This window comes from Azolla caroliniana, unplaced genomic scaffold, assembly GCF_043228905.1.
Source record: "Azolla caroliniana isolate FFs.n. ecotype wild unplaced genomic scaffold, voAzoCaro1.0.p SCAF_17, whole genome shotgun sequence".
Classification (NCBI taxonomy): Eukaryota; Viridiplantae; Streptophyta; class Polypodiopsida; order Salviniales; family Salviniaceae; genus Azolla; species Azolla caroliniana.
The window spans coordinates 18,917,347-18,944,731 of record NW_028230452.1 but is presented as its reverse complement, the minus strand read 5'-3'; the positions used below and the strand labels follow the sequence as shown (position 1 = coordinate 18,944,731).

The 27,385-nt window shown below is 40.3% G+C and overlaps 3 protein-coding genes across 4 annotated transcripts; 2 read left to right on the top strand and 1 right to left on the bottom strand.

The window, feature by feature from the left end:
• The first annotated feature begins 71 nt into the window (after positions 1-71).
• On the top strand, positions 72-667 carry LOC147853411 (pentatricopeptide repeat-containing protein At2g13600-like). The gene is made up of 2 exons (XM_087332860.1): positions 72-147; positions 201-667. Exons 1-2 carry the CDS (start codon positions 72-74, stop codon positions 665-667), a joined length of 543 nt encoding a protein of 180 aa, XP_087188986.1.
• A 3,477-nt stretch (positions 668-4,144) lies between these two features.
• Positions 4,145-6,025, top strand: LOC147853410 (uncharacterized). 2 transcript variants are annotated; one of them, XM_087333256.1, is made up of 2 exons: positions 4,145-4,354; positions 4,618-6,025. In XM_087333256.1, exon 2 carries the CDS (start codon positions 4,861-4,863, stop codon positions 5,932-5,934), a length of 1,074 nt encoding a protein of 357 aa, XP_087189382.1. In that variant the 5' UTR covers positions 4,145-4,354; positions 4,618-4,860; the 3' UTR covers positions 5,935-6,025. The 2 variants fall into 2 exon arrangements, with proteins under 2 accessions (XP_087189382.1, XP_087189380.1); XM_087333254.1 differs by having other exon boundaries at positions 4,145-4,539.
• Positions 6,026-20,862: 14,837 nt separating this feature from the next.
• Positions 20,863-23,671, bottom strand: LOC147853409 (Cytidine/deoxycytidylate deaminase family protein). Its single transcript, XM_087333588.1, has 5 exons — positions 23,490-23,671; positions 23,310-23,378; positions 22,579-22,769; positions 21,343-21,447; positions 20,863-21,213 (listed from the first exon to the last, which is right to left on the bottom strand). Exons 1-5 carry the CDS (start codon positions 23,500-23,502, stop codon positions 21,025-21,027), a joined length of 567 nt encoding a protein of 188 aa, XP_087189714.1. The 5' UTR covers positions 23,503-23,671; the 3' UTR covers positions 20,863-21,024.
• Positions 23,672-27,385: the final 3,714 nt, after the last annotated feature.

The following is a 27,385-nucleotide window of genomic DNA, read 5'->3' as shown; positions in this document are numbered from 1 at the left end:
ATGCTAAATGTGGGGCTCTTTCCAAGGCCCTGACTTGTGTTCGATGAGCTCCAAACACAGAATGTGGTCTCATGGATGGCCCTCATCGGAAGGTAGGGTATGCCCAATATGGGCATGGGAAAAAGCTCTCTGTTATTTCGAGCAGATGTAACGAAAGGGGTTGTCTCTTGACGCACTCACCTTCGTTTGCATTTTGAAAGCTTGTAGTAGCACACAAGACACTCAAAAGGAAAGTGAGATTCATGCGGAGATTGTGAAGCATGGGATGTTAGGAAGTGACATCGTTCTTGGCACTTCAATAGTGGATATGTATGCGAAATGTGGTGCACTTGCAAAGGCACAGCAAGTGTTTGATGTGCTTCCAATCCAAAATGCAATATCTTGGAATGTGCCGATTTCAGGATATTGTAAGCATAGTCATTGCGAGACAGCGTTGACGTGTTTCCCTCAGCAAATGCGATGTCAAGGTGTTTCTCCCAATTCAATCACATTCTCTTGCGTCCTAAAAGCCTGTGGCAACCTTGGAGCAGTGGAGAAGGGTAAAAACATCCATCAAGAGATTCTTAGGGAAGGATACCTCGGAAACAATAGTACGCTCGGGAATGCATTGGTGGAAATGTATGCGAAATGTGGTGACCTTGCAAAGGCACAAGACATTTTTTTATGATCTCACTGTATTGGATGTAATTGGCTGTACTTCATTGATCACTGGATGTGACCAACATGGAGATGGTGATAAAGCTCTCAAATGCTCTTTGAACAGATGCGAAGCAAAGGCCTCTCCCCTGATGCAATAATGACCTTTACTTGTATCCTGAAAGCCTGTGGCAGTATGGGAGCTACTTAGATGGGCGAAGAAATCCATGCTGATCCTCGGAAAATGCATTAGTGGATATTGTATGCCAAGTGCGGTACGCTTGCAATGGCACGACAAGTGTTTGATGAGATATAGGTTCGAGACATAGTCTCCTGGACTTCTCTAATTTCAGGCTATGGAAAGCATGGGCACGGCGAGGAGACATTACACTGTTTCCCCAAAGGATGCAACTTGAGCTATTTTACCCACTCTTCCAAGGGTTGCCACATCTAGGGAAACCTTCTGGCTGTCTTCTTGCATTCTTTACCTCCTTTGCCTATAAGCGGTCATTTAGGGGCCTCAATAGGTGATTTGGGTTGTTCCCCATAGCTTCCCTGGTTGAACAGATATTGTTACATGTACATACTATTGGACAACGTTAAAATAAATGAACAAGTTTTTGTACACCCCATCCTCCGGGAGCAGAACTAGTTAAAATTATAATATACCCCAAGTTTTCTGTTTCTCGAGGCCTAATGTCGAAGGAAGTCTTTGACCTAAGTTATCTTTCGATGAGGAGGATTGAGGTGAATGGTTGACTTTAATTAATGCATAAGTTAATTTGTAGAATGTGAGCGTTGCTTATATGGGGGTCCTATATTTTATATAATGATATGTGACTTTGTTTTCAATGTTTGAACATTGGTGATGCATTTTCAAGTGCTAAAGGAGCCCTAGATAATCCTTTTGCTCAAAGAAATACGAGGGAATAGGAAGCCCTCTTCCCTATCCTAGTTGTCATAGTGATTTGTATCTTTGGTTATCAACGGTGGTTGTTTGCAAATAAGAGGCAACGCATGCATCTCACTAGACTTGCTCTTTGGACATAATGTTAGCTTGTGTAGTCACCAATCCAAGTTTACATTTGAGGCATATGAGAAAGGGGGCTTAAATCGATTGTTTAGATGAGACTTTGTTCATAATGCTAGCTTGTACATAATCAAAGCTTGTTTAAAAATCTAATAGAGGTAGGCGTTCGGAACATTATGCTTGTTTAGAGTTTAACTGGTTGAGTCGGATCCACAAGAGGGATACACAAGCCTAAGTCCAATGCATATTTAATGTGCAAAAGTGGTGGAATCGATGGTTTATATTCTATGTCGTCAAGGCACCAAGTGTCCATTAAGAGAAAAATGATGATAAAACCATTCCTGACAAACTTTGCCATCACCTACAGTTGCATAGAGGGCCCCATATACTCACACATTTGTTGCATCGAGCGTATATTATGATGGTTACTTGTCAACTAACCATAAGGCCTGCAGATCCTAATTGATGCATTCAATGCTCTTTTCATGCGGCCAACATTTATGCATGCATATGTGTGAACCCAATTTCTTTTACATCTACATCTACATGTGAGTGCATGTGTGTACGCTAATGTGAGCCTATAATGCATGTTTATGTCTACTTGTAAAACCAAAGAAAAGCAATGGAAAGTAGGTGAAACTCCAAGTTTACATTTGAGGCATATGAGAGGGATGGCTTTGAGTGGTTGGGGATATCAAATAGGAGAGAAACTCAAGAGGAGGGACCAATGGAGAGAAGAAGGAAAGTAATAAGGCGAAATGCCATAAGCTCAATGTGCAAACACTGAGGAGGGCACAACAAGAACATTGTTGCTTTCATAACCACAACAAATGAAGATCGGCAAGGGATACTTATCAAAATGAAAATTACATTTCATTGCAAAACAAGCACCCCAAAGTTTGACATGATATTGGTGGGATATGACTGTGAACATGCAATTCAAGAACTAGAGATGATTTGCTTGAGAAGTTGATTTTTTGGTGGCATTGATGTCTTTGCACTTGCTTCTAGCCTTATAAATAAACACAAATGCACCAAACTTTTAGGACATTTGAACCTAAAGTAGAGGATTCTCAATACATGAGTTTGTCTACATGCAAGCCAATGGCAAAAATATATAAGCAACATCACAATTATTTCCTGACGAGCCTTATATCCACATATAGAAGTGTTGGAAAGGGATGCAGAAGCCATATATATATATATGTACTTGAGCTCTAAGTAGTGATGCAAGTCTAATTCATTGTGCTATGTCACTTTCCTCCCAAGAGATCTATTCCACGCTATCTAAGAGCATTAAGATCTAAATCAATTCTAGGCTAAGTATTCTTCATGGGAGACTTCAATGTGCTAACTCCAAATATATAACATCTAGTGATAACTAAGCCTTGGAAGACCAAGACATGATGCAACGGATATCTTTGGGGGTGGGATGGGGGACTTTGGAGCACGCAAGAGCTCAAGCAACTTCATACAAAACAATATAAGATTATAAAAAAACATCTATTAAAACTATAGTTTTGATAGTACCTACTTATCTACTCAATATGGAAATGTACCAAATGCACACAAATGCCCTTTTCATCGAATGTTTGTACTTTAAACACATATACTAATTTATTTGTTAGTTTTTTGCAATAATCCCTAGTAGATTTCCATTGCATACTAAGGTTTTAGGGTTTATTCTTTAGAGGCATATGTAGAAAGAATACATTGTAGTCTAAATGCATACATTGATCTATTGATCACTTTGTGGTCATATTTCACCGACTGATCATTTTGTTGTAGAAATATTTCAACTATTGGTATGGATCTCTACTTTCATGTGTACGCGATCTCTACTTTCTCTATGATTAAGAGGAGATTATAGATGCGCTCTCCTTTGCATGTTACTAATAGGAAGACAAATGTTGTGAGTACTGACTACTAATTGGTTGTAATAAATTTATGTGGGTTCTCACCTGGCATTAGGGTTTCTCAAACGGACAGAATTGAGATCCAACAGAAGGGGCAGACAGTGTGGGAACACATGATTGACAACTTGAGTATTTGTGGAAATGGTGTTGTGAGCGCCAAAGTACAATGGAAATTGGAAAGAAGCATGTTGATATGTATAGGGAGGGATGCAAGGTATGTACATATATGAAAGGTGAGGAGGGAGGACTACAGGTGGGCATTTATAATCATAATAATAATAATAATAATATTTAGGAGAATCCTAGAAATTGGCATGAAAAGAAAATGGAGAGAGAGAGAGAGAGAGAGTCAAAATATAGTATGTATATGGACCCTGGGTTGAGGTCGGTTTGGTTGGGAACACTACAAAAGAATCTGGTAAGCGTTAGTGAGTGAGTGAGTGAGTGAGTGAGTGAGAGTGTAAGTGGAGTGGGTGTGTAAAAAGTCTTATCAAAGAAAAGGAATAATAATAATAATTTGATAGATGGGATGAATGCTTTTGAGGCGTGCGCTTGTTTTGAGGGAGGTGGAAAGATAGTGGTATCTTCTCCCTTTACCCTGTCTTTCTGTCTGTCTGTATGTCTCTCTCTCTTTTCAAATCATATGTTGGGGTTTCGATCATCTGTCGTCAAAGAAAACTGTGTTCGATCGATCGTGTGAGGCTGTAACATCATATATATCAATCGCCATCACCATTGCTCTTCTCTTATCGACTGATCCCTCTCTTCTCTGGTTGAATTCCTCTCTCTCTCTCTCTCTCTCTCTCTCTCTCTCTCTATCTATCTATCTATCTACCTATCTATCTATGCGTGCCCCGTTAACAGCTTCACAATATGTACAAGGAAATTGTTTGTTTAATAAGGGGAAGAAGTTATGATGATGATGATAATGTTCCGAACGTAGGCTACTACTATTAGGTAATGAAAATGGCTTTAAACTTATGTAAGTAGTTGGGGCTTATGTGATGATCATGGGCTAACTTGCACGTCATGCAGCTATGCTATGCTAACACAGAGGGAGGGAGGAAGGGATGAGGACCATGACCATGACCATCCATCCATCGACACAGGAGTACACGTACGTACTGATGAGATTTTGAACATGAGCAGGGAAGTTGATCGCTGATCTGCCAAGCTACTTTTACTTGTGTTCCATTTTGATGATGATGTAAGTTGGAGCTAATAATAGATAATTAAGAAAGAATCGAGTATATACATAGTAGTAACTCTAAAGAGGAGATGATGGAGGCGCATCAGCAGCAGTTGCTATTGGGTGCGGTGGGAGGAGGTACAGGGGCTGCAGAGACATCGTCGGCGGAGGAGGAGGAGGAGGGGGTACAGGTGGTTGTAGACCCAGAGCAAGTTCGAATGATGATGCGCTTATATCTGCATTGGGGACACCATGTGCAGCTTCTCTTCCGAGACTGGGCTCCTCACAGCCGCCTCACCTATGCCCTCTCTCTCGCAGCCGTGCTCATCCTGGCTCTCTTCTATGAGTGGTTTGCCGAGCTTCGGCGCCGCAGCCTTATCCTCCTCCTGGATGATCATCATCATCATCATCATGACCGTTACGATATGTATCCCAGTGCGCCTTCTTTCATCAATAATAATAATAATAATAATAATAATAATATCCACCCAACTGCCATGGGCGGCACGTCCGGAGGAGGAGCTGGCGTCTTTAATAACAGCAGAAATGCTGCTGCTGCTGCTGCTGCTACTGCTGTGCAGCAGCAGCAGCAGGATCAGAATCAGGATCAGGATGATGATGGAGGAGGTGGAGGAGGAGGGCCGGTTCTGGTGGCAGGCAGAGAAGGCAGCAGAGGAGGCCGCCACATGCACAACAACAAATGTTGGGATCAGGGAGCTGGCTGCTGCTGGTGGTGTTCAGACGTGCTCAACATTTGGCGGCGGCGGCGGTGGCGTGTGACGTGGACATGGACATGGACTTGTACGCCCGACTTCGGCTCCGGCTCCAGCACCGGCTCTACCAAGTGCAAGTGCAAGTGCAAGGATGTGTGGCGCTGGGTCCTGCAGCACCGCACCTTCCGGCTGCTGGTTGTGACGCTGGCGTATGTCCTCCACTCTGCATCCGGCTACCTCCTCATGCTGCTCCTCATGAGCTTCAATGCAGGAGTCTTCCTCGCCATCCTCACCGGTCTCGCCTTAGGCTTCTTCCTCTTCCGTATAAATCACATCCACCAGGAGGTCCACCACACCTCCTCCTCCTCCTCTAACTTCAGTAATACCACTATGTATAGCGGCAGACCGGTGGCTGGTGTAACAGCAGCGGCAGCGGCGGCGTTACGCTAACCTCCCCTTTCCCTTCCCCCTCTACTCTCTAACTATACCTTCCTTCCTTCACGCTCGCTTTTTAGATCGTTCAATTGTTTAGTGAGTGAATGAATGAATATATTTTCCGTTCGATTTTTCTTATCAATCCATGCTTATATCACTGACTGGCCGGATGGGACTTCGTACCAGTCTTATACATATACATATACATATGTACATACATAATTATAAATAAATATAATAGTTACAATAATAACAACGACAGCCGATGCAAGTGCGTGCCTGGCTGGCCTCTATATATATATATATATATATATATATGTATATATATATATATATGTATATCCATCCGAGATTGGTTATTAATTAATATTCCGTCAATACTCACCCGGGGGAGAGGATCAATCAGTCAACGAAAATGGTCCAAATATTCTCTAATAGCAATAATTTAAGCTTTACGGAAGAAAGGATCTAAAATAAATAATGCTATCCATACTTTTTCTCCAATCCACATTCATGAATGTTGTTGCGTTGCGAAGGGTGCGGGCTCACGCTCACGCTCACGCCCACCTTCCTTCTGTTACCTGTATCAGGATGAACACAGGCATTGCATGCACCTGAAAACGCACGTATAATGTGTTTGCTTAGTTGTGGCAGCAGATGCTATTCTAGTCGAATAAACATATTCATATATATTCCTACCAAACTTTATCACTCTCGCTACACAACATCAGTAATGCAGCTACGCCATATATATATATATATATATATATATATATATATATATATATATATATTCATGGTTATTTCCAATTGGTTGGTTAGGGGGAGGTTAATGGAGAGTAGGAAAAAGAAAATTCAATCCTTTTTCTTCTTCTTCTTCGAATAGTAAATACCACTTGACCCCCGGGTATTCTAGCCATTGTTTTCCACCATCTCACCCCTTATCCTAGTCATAGCAACCCTGTGTCTAAGACCAAGGCTACATCCCCTATCCCAACAACCTCTGTCACATCGTGGTTGGCCATTTTGACTTTACCAAAGTCACTGCCAGTATATGACTCGAACATCTCCCGATACGGGGTAATGTGATACGAGGCTCCCGAGTTAATGACCCAATCGGTTTGCTGCCATGCTAAACTATCACAAAGATCATCACAAACAATAATATCGCCATCACATGTAGTTGTTATAAGGTCATTTTTCTTGTTGTTAGTGGTTCCATTCTTTTGCTCCCTCTTCTTCTTCCTACAATCTCTTTTGTAGTGATTTGGACCACCACAATAACAATATGAGAAATCTTTCTTGAAGTCTTTCCTACTTCTAGATTTTGAACTCCTCTCAATATTATTTCTGTGATCTTGTGGACCGAGTATGGCTTCTTCCTCTATTGGGGTTGTTTTCTATGATTAGGGCTTCATGCTCATGGTTGGACTCACGCTCCTTTCCTCGTGCTTCTTCATGTAGAAGACTCGACTCAAGCATGTCCAATGTTAGCTCTATTTGTTGTGTTGCAATCTGTTAGGAAACGAGCGCCTCTGGATGGGAAGAGAAGAGCCGAGTTGATGAGAAACTCGGCCGAGGCTGAAACCGAAATCGTGTAGAAAGCCAACTCAAAAGACTATACTTGTAAATAGTCTAAATATGCCCTTATGGGCTACACTTGTAAATAATCAAAAGGTGTACTAGTGTGTAAGTACTTAGGGCAATCATGATGCTAGCATGATGAGTTGTTGTTAGAAAAGTTACTCAGAAGGTCGTTGCCTCTGTAACTGTGTAACTGTAAGAGAGTGAGAGTGAGAGAGTGTGTAACTGAGTAGCCGTCTGTTGACGAAGTAGAATCTCGAGGTCGTTGCCTCAAAGCTTCTAATTGTACTCCTTTTTGGCATAGTGATTTTGTTTCTTGGGGTTTGTGGACCCCCGTGGTTTTCCCATTTCGGGTTTCCATGTTAAGATTGTGTGTTTCTATCTCTTGTGTTATTTCTACTTTTCGTACTTTGTTTGAGTGCATTCTATTTTATGTGCATACTATTTTACGTTCCCTGCACTTGAACATCCGAACGAGACGCCGATTGTGGCTGGTCACGATTCTTATCAAAGTGGTATCAGAGCAAACAACACAGGAAATGGAAGAATCGTTCGGTGGCATATTCAAGGTCATCGGCTCCCAACTACTCAGTGTGGAAGTCGAAGATGAGGGATATGCCGGTGGTTAAAGATCTTTGGTTGCTAGTTCAGTTTAGGGACAAGAGACCGGATAAGATCGACGCCACAGTGTGGGAGATGATGCACATGAAGACGACGACATACATGTAGAGAATAATGTGGAATATTGCTCGGCCACAACCAAGTCTTGAATCACTTGTCGATGAGAATCAAACACAGAAATGGGAAGTAAGGAGTGAACGCACGTACACACATAGACAATAGAGAGTACACAAGATGTTCACGTGGAAAACCCTAAATGGGAAAAACCACGGGAGCCCACAGACTCCAAACTATCACTATAGGAGAACGGTACAATCAGAGCCTCGGAGGCAACGACCTTGAGCTCTGTATCTTCACCAACCGGCGGTTACAATAGAGTATCGCTTTGTATCTCCTCTCTCATTGTCTCTCTGTCTATACAATAGTTATACACATACAACAATATGGCAACAACCACATCACCTTATATAGTGATTGCCCTAAGTCATATTTATACTTATATGAACTTAGGGTTATTTACAAATAAAGCCTCAATAGGCTTACTCAAAACATATTTACAGATATGTCTTCTCATCCGGTTCTCACCGGGTCTATCCGATTCGGCTTCTGGATCTCTTCCGGTTCTCACCGGCTCCATCTGATATGGTTTTCGGATCTCTTCCGGTTCTCACCTGGTTCACTTCATTCATAACCGGATCCCATCCAGAGGGACCGATTTCCCAATAATACATCTGGTGCTTCATTGACATGAGCCTATACAACAACTTCAATGAAGAAAGTAAGGCTCATGAACTCTAGGAGAAGATCAACATCATGTTCCAGAACAAGATTTTTGTTAATCAGGTTTCGGTATTCTAGAAGCTAGTGAGGCTCCGGTACTAGGACGGCTCCAGTATAGTGGAGCACATGAATGCCTTCCAGGGACTGATACATCAAGCCACCTCGTTGGAAGTACCTCTCGCCGATGAGGTACTTGCATTACTCCTGCTCGGTTCCCTCCCGGATAGTTGGGAGACGTTACTTGTCATGTTGGGCAACGTCGGGCCGGAACGGAATAGTTGTCCCTAGCAAGAGTCAAATCAAGCTTGCTAGATGAAGAAGTTCGCCGAAAGGACCGGGAGTCCGGTGTCATGGCGTGGCTCACCTAGAAGCGTAGCGTTGCGTATACAGAAGATAATGTGAAAGGGATGAAGGAATCACTGGGATTTTGGACGGAAGAGACGAAATAGTAGAAATAGATAAATAGTGATCAACAAGATAGGATATAGAATGATAATTGAAGCAATAAAAGAGATCTATAATTATTTGATGAAAGAGTTACAAAATAGTTGCGAGCGTTGTTGAATTCGAACTTTGTCTCACAAGGTAGACCACGATCTTCGCTTCTATCACTCTTCTCTTTCTTGATAGTAGACCACAATCTTCTCTTCTATCTTTCAATGAGATAAGACTCGAACCTCGAACCCTTTTTGTTGAGATTTGAGCACCACAACCGCCAACTTAGAGCTTCTCTTGTATATTGACCTTCTTTTCTTCTTTCTCTATTGTGATATCTCTTACCATATAACTCTATTTGATTCTATTGATATCTATAATATAGTTCTTTTGATATTGATCAATTCCTTCATATCGTTGTGACTATACTCCCTTCTCCTTTTATAGGAAGGGGATGGTTTTGCATGTGGGCCATATGGTGCACATGTAGTACATTACATGGTTTAGACTATACAATGCTACTTTAAATAAAACAACTGAGTATTGGCTAAATGGTAGGCTTTGATGTTCATAAAGTGGAGGTTGTTGGTTCAAGTCTTCTCTCATCTATGTAATACAATATATGGTGCACATGTAGTACATTATATGGTTTAAATCCATATAATACATTATATAGTTTAAGATTTAAACCATACAATATTACTTCAAATAAAACAAGACATATTGTTTTATATATACTACAATTATAGGGTAAATGGTAAGGTTTATGAGTCATAAGGTGGGGGTTGTTGGTTCAAGTCCTCTCTTGTCCATGTAATATAATGTATATGTATTTTATTTGCCTATACATGTAATGTATAATATTATCATAGTGTGTTTTTTAATATTACCTTTATAAAACATGATCAAGATATGTCTTATTTTAGTTACGTATTTATCTTTTTGTAGACTTTTAATTTGAAGCTTTCGTACTTCACAACACCGGAACCGATCTGAAGGCCTTGGTTACGGAAGATGACCACAACCGGGGAAGAGCCGGGTATCGGAGTCCCCAAAACCGGGACAAATCGGGGACGAGGTCGAAGTCGAGAGGAAGGGCCACATCCTTCTATTGCGGAAAGCCGGGGCACTTTCAAAATAATTGCCGACATTTCCGAAAGGAAAAAGGGGGATCCGATGGTGTGCAACCAAAAAAAAATTCGGAAAGGAGGAACACCTCAGCGATTGCGACAAGTGAGGAGGAGTTGTTGCTCATTAGCGAGTAGAACGAAGTGAACCTTGTCGGCGATGAATCGTCGTGGGTGGTCGATTCGGGTGCATCATTTCACCTAACCCCTGATCGGAAATGCTTCTCATCGTAAAGGGCCGATGATCTCGGATCCGTAAAGATTGAACCTGATATTAGCCAGTCGGCTGGATGATGAAGGCTACTCAAGTAGCATCCGGAATGGTGTCATGACATTTTGCAAGGGGAGCCTAATCGTGGCTCGAGCACGGAAAACCAACACATTGTACATAATGAATGCTCGATTATGCCGTGGGGAAGTGAATGTGGTAGCCGAAATAGTCAGTGAACTGTGGCACAGGAGGTTGTGCCACATGAGCCAAAAGGGGATGCAAAAGCTTGCCGAGGACAACCTCATTCTGGAAGTGAAGAACGTGCAACTTGAGAAATGCATGGATTGCTTGGCCGGAAAGCAAAATCGAACATCCTTTTGAACGAGGCCCCCAATGAGGAAGAAGATACCGCTGGAACTCGTGCATACGGATGTATGCTACGTGGACTCGAAGTCGCATAGTGGTTCACAATATTTCGTGACCTTTATAGACGACTATAGCCGGAAGTTGTGGGCTTCCGTGCTGAAGACGAAGGATCAAGTATTATCCTTCTTCAAAGAGTTCCAGGCGAGGGCCGAGAGAGAAACCGACCGTAAGTTGAAGGTAGTCCGAGCGGACAATGGCGGAGAGTACCGCGGACTGTTCGAAGAATATTGTTGAAAAGAAGGAATTCGGCTTGAGTATACTGTAGCTGAATGGGTTGGCCGAGAGAATGAACCGGACCATAATGGAGAGAGTCCGAAGCATGCTTGCACATGCGAAATTACCGAAAACGTTCTGGGCTGGGGCGCTAATGACATCAACATATGTGGTAAATTGATCACCCTCAGTACCCTTGGACGGTGATATCCCACAACGGGTATGGAGTGGCAAAGACGTGTCATACCGAGATTTGAGGGTGTTCGGTTGTCTTGCTTTTGTGCATGTGGCAAAGGACCAGAGGGGGAAATTAGACCCGAAATCTCGGTTGTGCATATTTCTCAGTTACGGCGATGATGAGTTCAGCTATCGGCTATGGAACTTAGCCGAGAAGAAGGTGATTAGGAGCTGAGGCGTTGTCTTCATGGAAGAGAAGAAAATGATTGATTGGGAGAACGAGAAAAAGTCTCCAACCACCGAATCGAGTCAAGATAATGCTCGGTTGGATCGTGTAGATGACGATTCAATCGAAATCGAACACGTATCAATCGATCGATCTAATACTCGGCAAAATCGAGAAACAACTGATGATCAAGGGGAGTCGTCCGAACGAGGAACCGAAATCGACTCGAACAAAGAGGTTGAAGATGAACTAACTGTACCGAACGCAGGCCAAAGATACCCCCTTAGAGAGCGAAGAGCCCCCGAATATTTCTAGATGAAGAACGCGTACTGCTAACCGATGAGGGGAGTTGGAAAGCTATGAAGAAGCTACGAAAGATACCCACTGCCGAGAGTGGTCACATGCCATGCAAGAGGAGATGGATTCCTTGCATGAGAACCACACATACGAACTGACCGAGTTGCCGAAGGGGAAGAAGGCACTCCAAAATAAGTGGGTATACAAGTTGAAACCAAGAGATGGCCGAAATTCACCTAGATATAAAGCACAAATTGTCGTAAAAGGGTTTCAACAAAAGAAGGGCGTGGATTTTGACAAAATATTTGCCTCAGTAGTGAAGATGACGTCCATCCGAACCGTGTTGAGCATTGAGGCCAACATGGATCTCGAAATCGAACAATTGGATGTCAAGATGGCGTTTCTACATGGAGATCTCGAAGAGGAGATATATATGCTACAACTGGAAGGATTCGTAATGAAAGGTAAAGAAAACATGGTATGCCAATTGAGGAAGAGCTTGTACGGGTTGACGTAGGCTCGATGGCAATAGTACCGAAAATTCGAATCCTTCATGACTGAAAACGGGTACCACAAAACGCAGGCCAATCACTGGGTATTTGTGAAGAAGTTCGATGGAGGAGATTTCCTCATCCTTTTATTGTACGTGGACGACATGCTAATTGTCAGACGGGACCATATGAAGATCCAAGCACTAAAGATGGCCTTGAACGGGTCATTCTTGATGAAGGATATGGGTCCGGCAAAGCAAATCCTGGGTATGCACATTGTTCGGGACAGAAATTGCTATGATTGTCACAAGAGAAATATGTGACAAAGGTGCTCCAAAGATTCGACATGGAAGGCGTGAAACCGGTCGGCTTGACATTGCCGATGAACTACAAGTTGAGTTAAGATCAATGTCCGAAATCGAAAACCGAAAAGGCCGAGATGTCAAAAGTCCCGTATGCCTCGGCGGTTGGAAGCCTGATGTATGCGATAGTGTGTACAAGGCCGGACATTGGATACGCCATCGGAGTGGTCAGCCGATAGATGAGCAATCCCGGGAAAGAGCATTGGCCTGTTGTGAAATGGATATTTCGGTACCTGAGAGGCACCTTGAGCGTGTGTCTTCGTTTCGGCTCAGGTAACCCCACATTGGAAGGCTACACGGATTCGGACATATCAGTTGATGCAGATACCAACCGATCCACGTCTGGATACGTAATGACATATGCAGGGGGAGTTGTCTCGTGGCAATCGAGGTTGCAGAAGGTCGTGGCGTTGTCGATCACGGAAGCCGAGTACATGGCCACAGTAGAAGCCGGCAAGGAAATCGTATGGATGAAGGAGTTTATCAGTGAGCTGGGAATTTGGCAGGAAGAATTCCAATTCTATTGCGACAATTAGAGTGTCATCCACCTTGCGAAAAATGCCACCTACCACTCGAGCACAAAGCACATCCAACGGAGGTATCATTGGCTCCGCGAGAGGGTAGAAGAAAGGGAGTTCACTCTAGTGAAGATCTACACGGCTGAAAATGGATCATATATGTTGACTAAAGTGTTACCAACCCAAAAGCTAAGTGTGTGCCGACAGAAGATTGGATTAGTGCAGTACCCCATGTCGGAGTGAAGGGGGAGTCTGTTAGGAAAGGAGTCCCTCTAGATGGGAAGAGAAGAGCCGAGTTGATGAGAAAGTTGGCCAAGGCCGAAACCGAAATTGTGTAGACAGCCAACTCAAAAGACTATACTTGTAAATAGTCTAAATATGCCCTTATGGGCTACACTTGTAAATAACCCAAAAGGTGTACTAGTATATAAGTACTTAGGGCAATAATAATGCTAGCATGATGAGTTGTTGTTAGAAAAGTTACTCAGAAATTCGTTGCCTTTGTAACTGTGTAATTGTACGAGAGTGAGAGTGAGAGAGTGTGTAACTGAGTAGTCGTCTGTTGACGAAGTAGAATCTCGAGGTCGTTGCCTCGGAGCTTCTAATTGTACTCCTCCTTTTTAGCATAGTGATTCTGTTTCTCGGGGTTTGTGGACCCCCCATGGTTTTCCCATTTCGGGTTTCCACGTTAAGATCGCGTGTTTCTGTCTCTTGTGCTATTTCTGTTTTTCATACTCTGTCTGAGTGCATTCTATTTTACGTGCATTCTATTTTGCATTCCCTGCACCCAAACATCCGAACGAGAAGCCGGTTGTGGCCGGTCACGATTCTCATCACAATCCCAATTGTCACAAGGGTTTCCCAACTATCCGGGAGAGAGCCTAACAATAACAAGGTCAACACCTCATTTGCTAGAGGTATATCTAAAGAGACAGTTTGACTTATTAATCCTTGAAACATGTTTAGATGCTCTGCCATACTAGAGCCATCTTGATATCTAATTCTTACAAGTTTCCTAAACACGAAGACTCTATTTAAGGCATTTTTGGTTTGAAACATACTCTCGATTTTCCTCCATAACTCGTTTGCTTTGGTTTCATCACCGAAGTTGTTATATAGACTCATGTCTATAAAACATCAAATGTATGCAGATGTCTTTAGATACATGTCATCCCAAGTCAATGCATCTATTTTCTCGGGTTTCTTCTTACCATGTTGTATAGGAAACCAGAAGTCCTTGCATACTAGCATGTCCCTCATTTTGGACTTCCATATGGGGTAGTTGGATCCAGACAACTTAATCATCCCGCCTAGTGAATCATCCATATTCCAAGTTTTGCGGAGGGTATAAACCTTGGCTCTGATACCACTTGTTAGGAATATTGGAGTGAATCGGGATGAGCTTTAGATTTCCAACATGATATAAGACAGACACAAATAGAAACAAAAAATCAGAGTACACCAAATTTTAAAGTGGAAAACCAAAATAGGCAAAAACCACGGGAACCGTTGGTTCCAAACAACTTCACTATGTTCTGAGTACAACCGAATACAACCTCTCTAGATTTTCACTAGAGGAATGTATCTGCCTCAAGGCCACAACCTTGGTTACAACCTTCACCCGATTGGGTGGATAGAATAACAATGATTACAACTAAGTACAACCTCTCTAGGTTTTGACTAGAGGAATGTACAAACTTCAAGGCAACAACCTTGGCTACAATCTTCACTCGATTGGGTGGATAGAATAACAGTGAGTACAACTGAGTAGAGTCTGTCTAGGCTTTGACTAGAGGAAATTGACAGGAACTACACGCTCCCGATGAACAACACTCGGCCACAACCGAGCCTAGAATAAAACACAGAAAACAGGGAATGAAAGCACAACACAATAGAGAGATGAGTACACACGATGTTTACGTGGAAAACCCAAACTCGGGAAAAACCACGGCAGCCCACAGACCGCAAACTATCACTATATAAGAATGTACAATAAGAAAGCACCGAGGCCACGACCTCGAGCTTGCTATCTTCGCCACAGGCGGCGGTTACAATAAGAGGCAACGACCTCTTCCTCTCTCTCACTCTCTCTGTACACAGTTGCGCACTCTAATCTTGCGCCAACAAGAATGACAACAACACTAAAAGAGTTTGCCCTAAGTCATATTTATACTAATATGACTTTTCGGCTATTTACACATATAGCCCCGATGGACTCTCAGAAATATATTTACGAATATGTCCCTTCATCCGGTGAGCGCTTCTCACCGAGCCTTCGCCATTCGGCTCTTGCCGAGTACTCTTCATCCAGTTCTCATCGGGTCTTCATCATCCGGCTCTTGTTGTTTTTCTCTCTTTTGTTCTCTCACTTCTTTGTTTTCTCCGTATATACCGTTGTCTCTCAATTGTCTCTCTTTGTGTTGTCTCTGTACTCAAAGTTATCTCTTGCTCTCAATGTCTCAATCTCTCTATGTATATTCTGTACGTGTGTCTCCACGCCTTTTATATGTCTTGCTCTCTTTTTTGTGCAGTGTCTCTTTTTTCCTTGCACATTCACACGCACACACAAAAAAAACATACAAAAGAAAAAGTCATACATACATATATATGTATATATAAATATAGTTATAAATAATTATAACTTTTTCTCTTTTTAGTCCTAAGTTGATTCGGCGCTCAGCCGGTAGTCAATTGTCAGTCAATTGTCGACTCTTTGTCGGCCCTAATCGGCTCTAGATACTCCTTGCTGGCTTTGTTCCTCAACCCTCACTTGGTTCTCAGTCGACTCTTCTGCCCTAGGCCGGCTCTCAACCGTCTGTAAGTTGTGGGCTCCACTTGAGTGGATAGGCCTAACAGTTCTGAAGCCGCCTCTCTTGAGGTGATTCTGTTACAAGGAAACTACATTTATTTGGTAATGTTTTGAACCAATCTTTCAGTTGTGGAAAGTGGTCCATTCTAAGAACAATTAATTGATAGAATAGGGCACTATTCGAAAACTGAAAAAACAATATCACAATTTCTAGAGACTCTTGTCATATTGTACAATTTAAACGTTGTAAACCGTAAGCTTTAGGGAGCTACATTTTCTATGTTTCTTTTGCATCTGAATGCGAACCGTTTAACAAACAAACATGTATTCATCAAACGTCTCCTTGCTTTAGGGATTGGTAACAATATTGTGTAAGGCACCCACCTCTTTTATTTTATGATACCCCATTAGTATTGAAGGGAAGTGAGGTCTCACAATAGCAACATACCAAAGGTAGCTCGTACCAACTATAAAATGCCCATAACTCCTACCCAAACGCAAAATCTAGGAATGCTAGTCTCTATTACTCAACGCAACAATGACGTCCAAGCTTTGGGATGATTCTGATGATGACTCATCGAAGAGTTTAGGAGTGGTCACTTTTAATCATTTTGACAACACCACTTTATCTTTGTTTCAATGATTCCAATTGCTACTTTCAAACCAAGACTCATTGATCCACTTATGAGGAATCAACTTTGTTGAAAATTGTGCGTGTGTAAAGGGGAAAAGATATGGAGACAATGAGAGTAGCACCTTCTAGCAAGAAACGAAATGCCAAGTACATGAAACATTTGTGATTGAGAAGGACAACATCTATGAAAGGAGGAAGCAAAGAGAATATACCAACAGAAGAAAAACATGAGGAATAGTGAGGGCTTGAGAGTGAAATTTCACACAATGTGTTTGTGTGTGTGAGAGAGAGAGAGACAGAGACAGAGATAGAGACAGAGACAGAGAGCAATAACGTTAAAAGGTTCTTTGCCAAAAAGTTAAGAAACTACAAAATGAAACCTACCAAGATAAGTGGCCCTAAAATTGAAAGTGTTAAAAAATGTCGACCCATGCTAATGGAAATGTAAAAAGAACATAGGGCAATTAGCAAAATTACTAAAACGTAGAAACCTAAGCCCCAAAAAAGAAACCTATACAAACAATAAACGTGAAGGAAGTAAACTCCCTCACACTAGGCACATGGGAATCATTTGAAGATTTTGGAAAGCCAAGTATGAGGAATATATATACTTTTATAGTAACTTAACTTACCTATGTGACTCACACATCACTAGTGACGGCTATGGTTGGGTGAAGGTATCAGACTATTTATGTGAGGGAGGTTGGTAGTGGTGAACTAACCAATCCAAGGTGAGCAAATGGGAAGAAGGGTCAAGGGACAATATGGGTTTTGAGAAATCCAATAATGTGAGAGGGTGTTTATTAACCACCTAGTGAAGGACAAGACTATGAAATCAAAAGGGTAGAAAGAGTGCAGTGGGAGTTACTAAAAGTGGACAAGGAGCATGTGTGTGTGTGTGTGTGTGCGTGTGTGTGTGTGGTTTAGCTTGTGGGATGTGTCTAAGTAGCCAATCGAGAGACAATGTGTAGTGTCCCCGAAGAGCTACTTTTGTCGTGTTATGAGTGTGTTCGAAAGTTTCCATGATGTGACAATGTATGGGATAGTGGTAAATAATTTGGTATGGGAGTTTGTCAGCTCATTGGATCATGTTGATGCATTTCGGATCAATGGGCTCACATGGGAGAAGAGATTTCGATCATCATGTGTCCATGTTGATTGAAGTTTGAGGAACATTGGGGTTGTTAGAGAAGTCATGTTATTAAGAGCTAAGTAAGCAACAACATTTTCTTGTTAACAAACCCATGAGAGAACTAGGGGACAATTGTAATTGTACAATGATGGAAATTCATCGTGAAACTAGAAGAAATGCCTCCATAACCATACATACACGTGGATACATACACATACACATACACATACGCAAGGTCATGCATTTCTTGTTCAATTTCCAATAGGATAGGGATAAAGAAACTATCTTAGTGGCTAAATCAGGAATTAATATGACAATCCTCAATGTAAGAACATTTGCATTGGCTTGCGCCAACTCTAGTGACACTAAACCTTATCATGTGTATGTTTTATGTGATTGATGATTTTATCAATTAGATTTTCTGTATTTTAGATGCTTTGCACCTTATTGGGTATGTTTTGTTGTGCATAACAATATTATAAATCGATACATATAGCTGGGAATATTTAAAATCCCATGTTTTGTTTTTCTTCTTTTCGTTTTGCACAACAAATGCAATGTTTCGCGGCATATTTTGACAACACTAAATGTCACCTTATTTGCAATATTTGGCGAGACACAAAAGTGTTGGGTATAGCATCAAGCTATGCATCGTGTTTGAGAGATACCAACACCTTCTTTTACAATCGTCTTGGTTTTTTTTGTCTTATACAAAAGTTTTTTCATAATGTTTTGTAATTGGCGACGTCATTTGCTGATTTTTTAAAGGTCCAAAACATACGTATACTAAACCAATTCCCTAGAATTTATAAATACCATGATGATGGTTTCTTTACAAGAAACTAGATGACATTACAATCACAACTTCAAAGTCAACCTTCCACATTTCTAATGGTCTCCTCTACCATAGTGGGAATGTTTGTGCTCCATATCTCCCTCAAGTAAAACACAAATTATTTTTATGTTTCATGAGGCATAATCTTTTGGAGAAATTCTAAAGCTAATTTTAATGGTTTAATGATGTCAAACCATTTATCCTAGACTTTCAGATAAAACCATACTTACTATAGTTACAGATGGGAATATGTGGTTGTCTAAGGGCCTAAGATATTGGTGATATATAAAGGGGACTATCCACTCCCCTCAACACGCCATCTTGGGACATTGTCGAGACTCTATTGATGAGCCTAAGATTATGTGTCTAATACTCCACAATTGACTGACCCACATCAAGCAATGAACTAATCACTTCCAAGAATGTAAGGGTTGCGTCATTGCTAAAGCAAGATATCATTTGAAACTGCAAAAATTTGTTTGGGCAAAATTTTGGTTGGGTAACGTTATTTCATGCAAATGTGTGTGATTCCGTACATTTGCTTGAAACTTATAGAAGGGGAATTCAATTATTTTGCAATAAGATTATATAATTGTTCCATAAGCATTAAATTTCATTGATTCCCAAGTGTTGAATTGTCCTTCCATCATCTATGCACCAAAGTTTGTATACCTATGTTTAGCATCACTTTGTAAGAGTTATGGGTCACATGACATGGAAAAAGCATAGGATGTTTAATCAAATTCCCCTCGGTGCTTACTATGGTTTGGCAATGTAAGGCTATAAGGCAACAACCATGCCTTCAACTATTTCTAGAATTGTTCTTCACAAGAGGGGAGAAAGAAGAATTATGGATGTTGAAGGGTTCATATGAGTTGATGAGCCTCAAACCCAAAAGATATACATTGATAAGTCTTATATATGCCTTACTCTTCTCGAACTCCTTTGCTATTACATTTAATTAATGTAATTGGTAGCAACACCCTCATAATGATCTCTTTGCAACTTACAAATATAGCTAGGACTACTTTTTATCGCTTCCACAACCATCCCACAAATTATGAGAGACCCTTGTCAAATTACCCATATAAAACCACAACTTCATTTTGAACCTACTTTGTTTCTCCTCTAATTGGATTTTTAAGCAATGCTATTCTTCCCTCATCCAATAGACTTGGATTAACTATTATGTGTAACGCATGCTTAACATCCACCAAAACATGAGCAAAATTGAATTGATTTCAAGCAATTATGTAATTCAGCTTTTCAAATCCCTTAAGAGGAAAGGGTAGACATCAGTGGAGACGCATCATTCTTACCTATTTATCCAAGAAAGAAAAATTTGTCTGATACGTGACATCAACATCAGTACTAAAATCCCAAATCAATGACAAGATTGCATCGTGAAAGGCTTGACAACCACTACATATAATCTATGAAAGGCTCGGTAAACATGATACTACACAAATAATCTTTAACACAGCCTAATACCTATGATTTCACACAGATCAAATATGAAAAACTATTCTAATGGTGACTTCATCATCAATGATAAAAGCCCAAGTTAGTGGCAAGATTACATTGCAAAAGGCTCAATAAGCTCAATATTATACATGATCTTTGAGACCCCTTAAATCCTTTCATTCACAAAGTTCAGATATGAATCAATCATTCATCTCTCAATAATCCTATTTCACAAATATTCCAATCTCCCACAATGATTTTGTTCCCATATTAAATGTTATTATTTTCCTCAATAATTGCTCTTACTTTAAATGATAAGCCTCACAAACATTCTGCATCACGTTCTCTTCTGATAATTAATAATGGTAATATATTATACCTGTACTATGGAGCTGTTATATTGAATCTCAATTGACTCGGGTATATCCAATGATAGATTAACATAATATCGAACTGTAAATATTATTTGACCCGATACGTACTGCAATATGCCCTATAGCCTGTACTATGCTTTTTGCAAGTTTATGATTATTTCCGCTACCATTGCGCTCCTTATGCAAGTTTTGAGACAAAATTATTCTAATTATCACCATCCACTTAATGCAACAATTTATACCTGTTGAAGGCTATTATTATGGAGCTAGTCGCAAACACGTGATAGTTAACATAGAGTTCACTCTAATTTCAAAAAGCAAAAATTACTTTGACATCATTCTTGATATGTGCAGGGATATATTTGCCCAAAAATGACCTCAAACACCAGTTAATACATCTGGAACTTTTCCTTTGTGTCCTTGAACACTTTCTCTGCAATCGCTGCACCATTTCCATCTGCCCTCTTGATCTCCAAACTTGCTTTTTGGTAGTGTGATGTGCCCCTGATAGCATCAGCAATGAAGTCATCAAACCCTATAGCAATAGCTGCTTCAGCTTGAGCTCCATATACTAACCGCTGATCAATTGAAACCCAGAATCACCAATTAAAATTCAAAATCCATTCATTATCCATCCAGGTTCTCCAAACGGAGGTCCACAAGTTGATCATGAAAAAATAAAAATCACTTTTAGATCAGTTTGATACCCTAATTCTTGCAAGATGCACAGCACCAAAGCACATGGGGCAAGGCTCACATGAAGCATACATCTCACAGTCTGAAAGTTCAATGCGTCCGAGCTTTTTACATGCCTGTTGGAGGCAAACAAGACAAAAGCAAGTCAGAAATGCTATCATGCCATTTGAGCTCCTATGTTCACGTCTCGAGGGAACCTTAATAAGAATTGGAGATTTCATATGGAGAGTCTTGAAAATACTAGAAAAAACTAGGCCATCACTTTTATGCAAAAGCCAAACTGTTGGATTTACAGAATAGAGAATTGTACTAGTTAGTCATCATGTGGCCTAACTCCATAGCATATCCAGTTGGTCATAGGAATCTTCTGAAGAGGAGAAATCAGAGTCATCAATTTTGAAAGTAGGATTAGTATAATAGTGATCAAAGAGCATTTTCTCCATTGTCAAACAATAAAATCAGCTGCAACATGATTTACCATCTTTCAATTCAAATTTCTATTATCTCACAAATATATGGAAATTTTGTTTCTGCAAAAGGAGAAAGCAACTGGCATTCAAATTTATCCAGCCTATTTTCCAATCCTTCGTTTTCAAATACGACAACAGTGAGCGTAGAACTGCAGAACTTTGGTTTTAACTTCCTTATACTTTATACTCTCGAAAAACTACCAAAACTAGGCTAGGTTTTATTTGAAGTAGTTATATGATGAGCAAGAACCTTACAAAATAACTGTTAAAGGGCTCGTAAATATCCTATAACTTTCTACCATTCATTAGAACTTTATCTTAAGTCCATGGTCCATGGTACATACATTATTTTTGGGTTTTGGGGATGACACTAATTGCTAGTAATATGCATTGGTGTCCTCCCACGGATTTCAATTCGTTTCCAGAGAAATTACCCCATTCAGTAGAGTGCTGATGGTAGATTTTTTCAACATTCTGGGAAGAAATATTTGAAATATTTAAGAAGGGAACAAAATCTAATTGAACTATATGGATCATCTATTGAAATCCTATAAATTTGGGGTATTATCTCATGCATTAAAAGAAAACTCAAGCAGATAAGTAAAGAACATTTTCCTGAACACTAATTCCAATACATCATATGGAGCAGCTGCAAGAGCAAATGTCAGCACAGAGAATTGGATAGCTTTACATCAAGAGAGCTTTTAGTGACATACATGCTTGTAATTGAAGGCAAATGTGGAAAGATATATTAATGATTTTAATATATGTACTTACTTCTCGAACTGCTGTGACCTCGGCATGAGCTGTGGGATCATTATATTCAAGGACCATATTGTGACAACTAACTACAATCTCTTGGTTTCGTACCACAACAGCACCAAATGGCCCTCCATGCCCACAATTCACACCTTCATATGCTTCTTCCACGGCTCTCGAGAGAAACTTGTAATCTCTATCTTGAATAGCTGAAATGTAAACCAAGAGACCATGTCTACTGTTTTAAAAAGAGAGAATGCATGAAGGAATCTTTCAATGACATGTGAAGATATGAAGCTGCCAATCGATATGTTCACCAAGAGAGCATGTCTACTGTTTTAAAAAGAGAAAATGCATGAAGGAATCTTTCAATGACATGTCAAGATATGAAGCTGCCGATCGATGTGTTCACCAAGAGAGCATGTCTACTGTTTTAAAAAGAGAAAACGCATGAAGGAATATTTCAATGACATGTCAAGATATGAAGCTGCCGATCGATGTGTTCAAAAGAAGGAAGGGTCAGCCGCATTCACAGAGGACGTTTTTACAAAATAAAAAAAAAGGGAAATTAGGAAAACCAAGTTTCTTCTACATTGTCTTCCTTTCTCAGCTCCTTCTTTTCTCCTCCTTCTTCCCGCTTCTTTATCTTCTCCTTTCTGCATTTTCCTCCTCCTTGTTGTCCTAAAGTTTCCATTCTTCACTCCCGCCTCACCAGTAGCGGTCTCAAATGAATGGATAACATATAATACCTTCATGATGACCAGGGAATGTTGAAGCAATGGAAATCTTATTTTCACTGTCCAAAACTGTCAAGTCCACTGTAACAAGCAAATAGAGAGTTAATGGACTTTAATTCTTGCGGCACTTGTGTGGCACAATGTCTGCGCCGTAAAAAATAAATAATTGTTAAAACCAGGTTACTTCCATACCAATTTCGTCCATCGATGATAGGAAAGATCAGGGAGGATTCTGGGGGCGTAGATGACGATCTAGGTAAAGGTTAGCAGGAAAACTTCTTTACTGTGATCACACACCGTGAAACAGGCTCTCTCAGTTCAACAAAATAGGATAAGATGGGATATGGTATGTTTTAATATGCACATCAATTATATATATATATATATATCTGCAGACCTTACATATGTATGTATTTATATCCTTCTGGACAAGATAGATGTATCTGTCGTTCGTGAGACAGAGAAAGAGAGAGACAGAGAGAGATGTTGGTGTTGCTACTACAATCCCATCCCTGAACGTGGTGATGTATTTTTTGATGTTGGTTTTGCTACTACTACTACTTCTTCTTCTTCTTCTCATATAACTTGTGATAAAAAAAAAAGGGGCATCCCAAAGAATCGGGTGGGGGGGACATATACAGATAGAGACAGACAACAAGAAACAAAGACAAAGATGGGCGCATCCCAAAGAATCGGGTGGGGGGACACAGATAGAGGCAGGCGGGCAATAAGAGACAAAGACAGAGATGGGCATATCCTCCCCCCCCCCACCCACCCACCCATTGTCACGTCCACTGCCACCCCATTTGTCATCTCTCTCATCCATATTTTTGCCACTCCCTGTCACCGTCAAAAGTTGTCGCTGACAACATTGACGTGGTTGTAGTTGTTGTCCACAAGTGGTGTCCGCTAACATCACTAGAGACAACTTCTCCTCTCTCGTCTCTCTCTCTCTCTCTCTCTCTCTCTCTCTCTCTCTCTCTCTCTCTCTCTCTCTTCTTCTTCTCCCTTCTCTTGCAATGCATGGATAAGTGATATGTTGAATCATGCATTGCAACATGGCATGTTGTATGTGGACGACAAATTGGATCAAACCTTTACATAAAGGTGGAGGATGTAAATAACGTAGACAAGTATCGAACCATCATAGTTGGCTCGTTAATGGCAAAACTATTTGGATGTATAATGGAATCAAAGATAAGTGCATGGGCTGAAAAAAATGGTAAGACAGCTTATAGACAGGTTGGCTTTCAAAAATACCAAAGCACCATTGATTACCTTGTCACCCTTTGAGTATTAATGGAGGATAGTTGCTTGAGAGGTAAAGGTTTGTATTGTTGCTTCATAAACCTCAAGAAAGCTTTTAATATGGTACCTCTTGAGCATTTTGGAGGCAAATGAAAGAACTCAAGGTGTCAAGTGAATATATGCTTGCAATTTCCCGAATATATGAAAAGGTTATATGTTGTGTGCATATAGGCAATAGACTTTCAGATTTTTTCAATAACATTATTGGTGTTAAGTGAGGATGCCCCTTCTCACCAACTCTATTTAGTCTATACATCGATGAATTGGACGAAATGGTTGCCAAGTTTGTGAAGGAAGAAGGTCTTGAAGAAGTTGTCAAGGGGAATGTAGTCATCATGTTTTTGTTATATGTAGATGAAGTAGTAATTCTTGCAAATACTTTAGGAGATGCGCAAAAGTTTATGAAGGCATTGGAAAAAAATTGCATGCATGCTAAATTAAGTGGCAATCACTCTAAAACAAGGATTGTGCTTGTGAAAAGTCAAAAAAAGATAAACCATGCATTATGTACAATAATGAGCAACTTGAATGCGTGGAAAGCTTCAAATATCTCGGTCTTGAAGTTCCTTCAAATCATATATGGAATGAATGTACTACACACCGCTTAGAGGTAGTAAAATAAGCATATTAGAAAGAGTTTTAAAATTGCCCAAAAACATTTTCTTACAAAGTTTCTACGAGTCAAGAAACCAACGACATACACCCTCCTACTCCCTGAGGGGGAATCACTTCCCATTGAGATCATGGTCATTGAAAAGGTTGTTGAATACATGTTTAAGGTCCAAAAGACACATAAAAGCGAATTTTTATGTTACGGTTGGATTCAAGATATGGAAAAATGGTTTGGTAGATGGGATGCAACACACTTGCTTCATGATGCATCACTAGATTCATATGTAAATGAGGCATTTTTGCAACGCCAATGAATCATAATATGGGACAAATGTGGAGGCTCATGTTTCACACATTATACTACACATGTTGCACCTAACTACAAAACCATATTCTTCGTGTAACAGGGAAACCGTATAATGTAAGAGCCCATCCCGTTGTCTGCCATTCGGACCATCGCTTCCATGTGACGTAGCTCACATGCATTGCGATGTGAGACGGGGTGTTGGGCTACAAGTGTCTATGCACACTTTTCCATAAACAAGTTTGAGAGTCTGAGTATCACACTTTGATACAATGCTCTACCTTTGATTATATTCAACCATGCGTCATTGCGTTCCACACATCTTCATCCAAGCCCACTCTTTGCACAAATTCCTCTCACAACCACAATGTGCACTCTCAATTAAAACATTCTTTAGTAAAGTTCTTGAATATCGAGAGTTGTTGCTCACTTTCACATGTATTACGTAAAATTTATTATTTTTTGGTCTCATAGGTCATATTTGACCTCCAAAGACGATAATAGAATCTATCTATCTATATCTCGTCTTTCTCTCTCCTTTCATCTCACTCGAGCTTCCCCCCTCATATTTATTTTACCAATCTAATAATTAGATAAATTAAAACCCGCTGCACCTTTTCACTTCTATCTCTCCCCTCCCCCCTTCACTTAAACCCTTGGTCCCTCCTATAATAGATTGACATATACATGATATTCGTGATATTCACTAAATGGGCCCAAAGATGTTATAAAACCATTCGTTTTTCACAATAAATTTACACAATAAAATTTATTTAATTCACCAAAACAAGAATTAATTCACTCAAACATTAATTAATATACTAATAACTAATTCATTTAATTACATCACAATTCATTCATTCATTCATTAATAATTCACTAATAATTAGGGTTTCATCCAAAATTAGGGTATTTGCAAAACCTTGAGTTTGCAAGCCGAGAATATCACTACATCTGTCAGGCAGAGAATGTAGAGGGAGGCGAAGATGCAGGCTGAGAAGAGAAAATATGGTCAAATTTAGGGTTTCGACTGAATCCTAATTTTCGGAACCAAAACGAGATACAGGGGAGGTGAGGATGTAGGAGTCACGCAAGATGGAGGCGAGGATGAGGCATCACGCATAGGATAGGACACATGGGGCGGTGAGGATGAAGTGAAAAAAAATGATTTTCTTTTAAAAACAAATACTTTTAGACACATTTGTATGCATTCCTGGGGTCTTCCCCACGAATGCGAATATGTCAATCTATGGACCCTACCCACAAAAAACAAAATTGTAAATTCCCTGAATACCCTCCTGCATACCAATAATTAAAACCATTTAGCAATACACATTTCTCTTATAAAAAACAACACTCACATACATTTACCCATTCATATCATACATATACATGCAAACAAACAAAATGTCAAGTAGTAGACATTAAGAATATAAGGGAACATGAGTTACCACACATAGAAGTTATGGTCATGATACCATTTACGTCAAGACCACAGACCACACCCACATCGAACCCCTTCAATCCCTACCCTTTTTACACAGACTTGGATGGAAATGAAACCAATCTCAACACATAGCCATTTCCTTATAGAACGTGCCACACCCCATAACATTTTTGTGCCACTCTATAACTCTTTTATTTAGATTTATTCTTATTCTTAATGATTGGGTACATTTTCCATTATTGTTATCAATTGTCTTATCAACCAAATTTGGTCTTAGAAAACGCTAATATATCCTTCTTTCTTTCTCTCTCTCTCACTCTCACACACATATAAAGTTAAAAGAACCCGAGTTCAATTCAAACCATGGGCTAGGCCTCGTATCATAGATCGCAACCAGTCTTCTGTGGACATTAACAA

Coding starts and splice junctions, on each gene's coding strand:
- LOC147853411 (XM_087332860.1), top strand. CDS start 72: ATGGATGGCCCTCATCGGAAGGTAGGGTATGCCCAATATGGGCATGGG. Junction 148..200: donor CTCTGTTATTTCGAGCAGAT/GTAACGAAAGGG, acceptor GCATTTTGAAAG/CTTGTAGTAGCACACAAGAC.
- LOC147853409 (XM_087333588.1), bottom strand. Junction 21,448..22,578: donor AGGTCACAGCAGTTCGAGAA/GTAAGTACATAT, acceptor TGCCTCCAACAG/GCATGTAAAAAGCTCGGACG. Junction 21,214..21,342: donor TGCATCTTGCAAGAATTAGG/GTATCAAACTGA, acceptor TCAATTGATCAG/CGGTTAGTATATGGAGCTCA.
- LOC147853410 (XM_087333256.1), top strand. CDS start 4,861: ATGATGGAGGCGCATCAGCAGCAGTTGCTATTGGGTGCGGTGGGAGGA.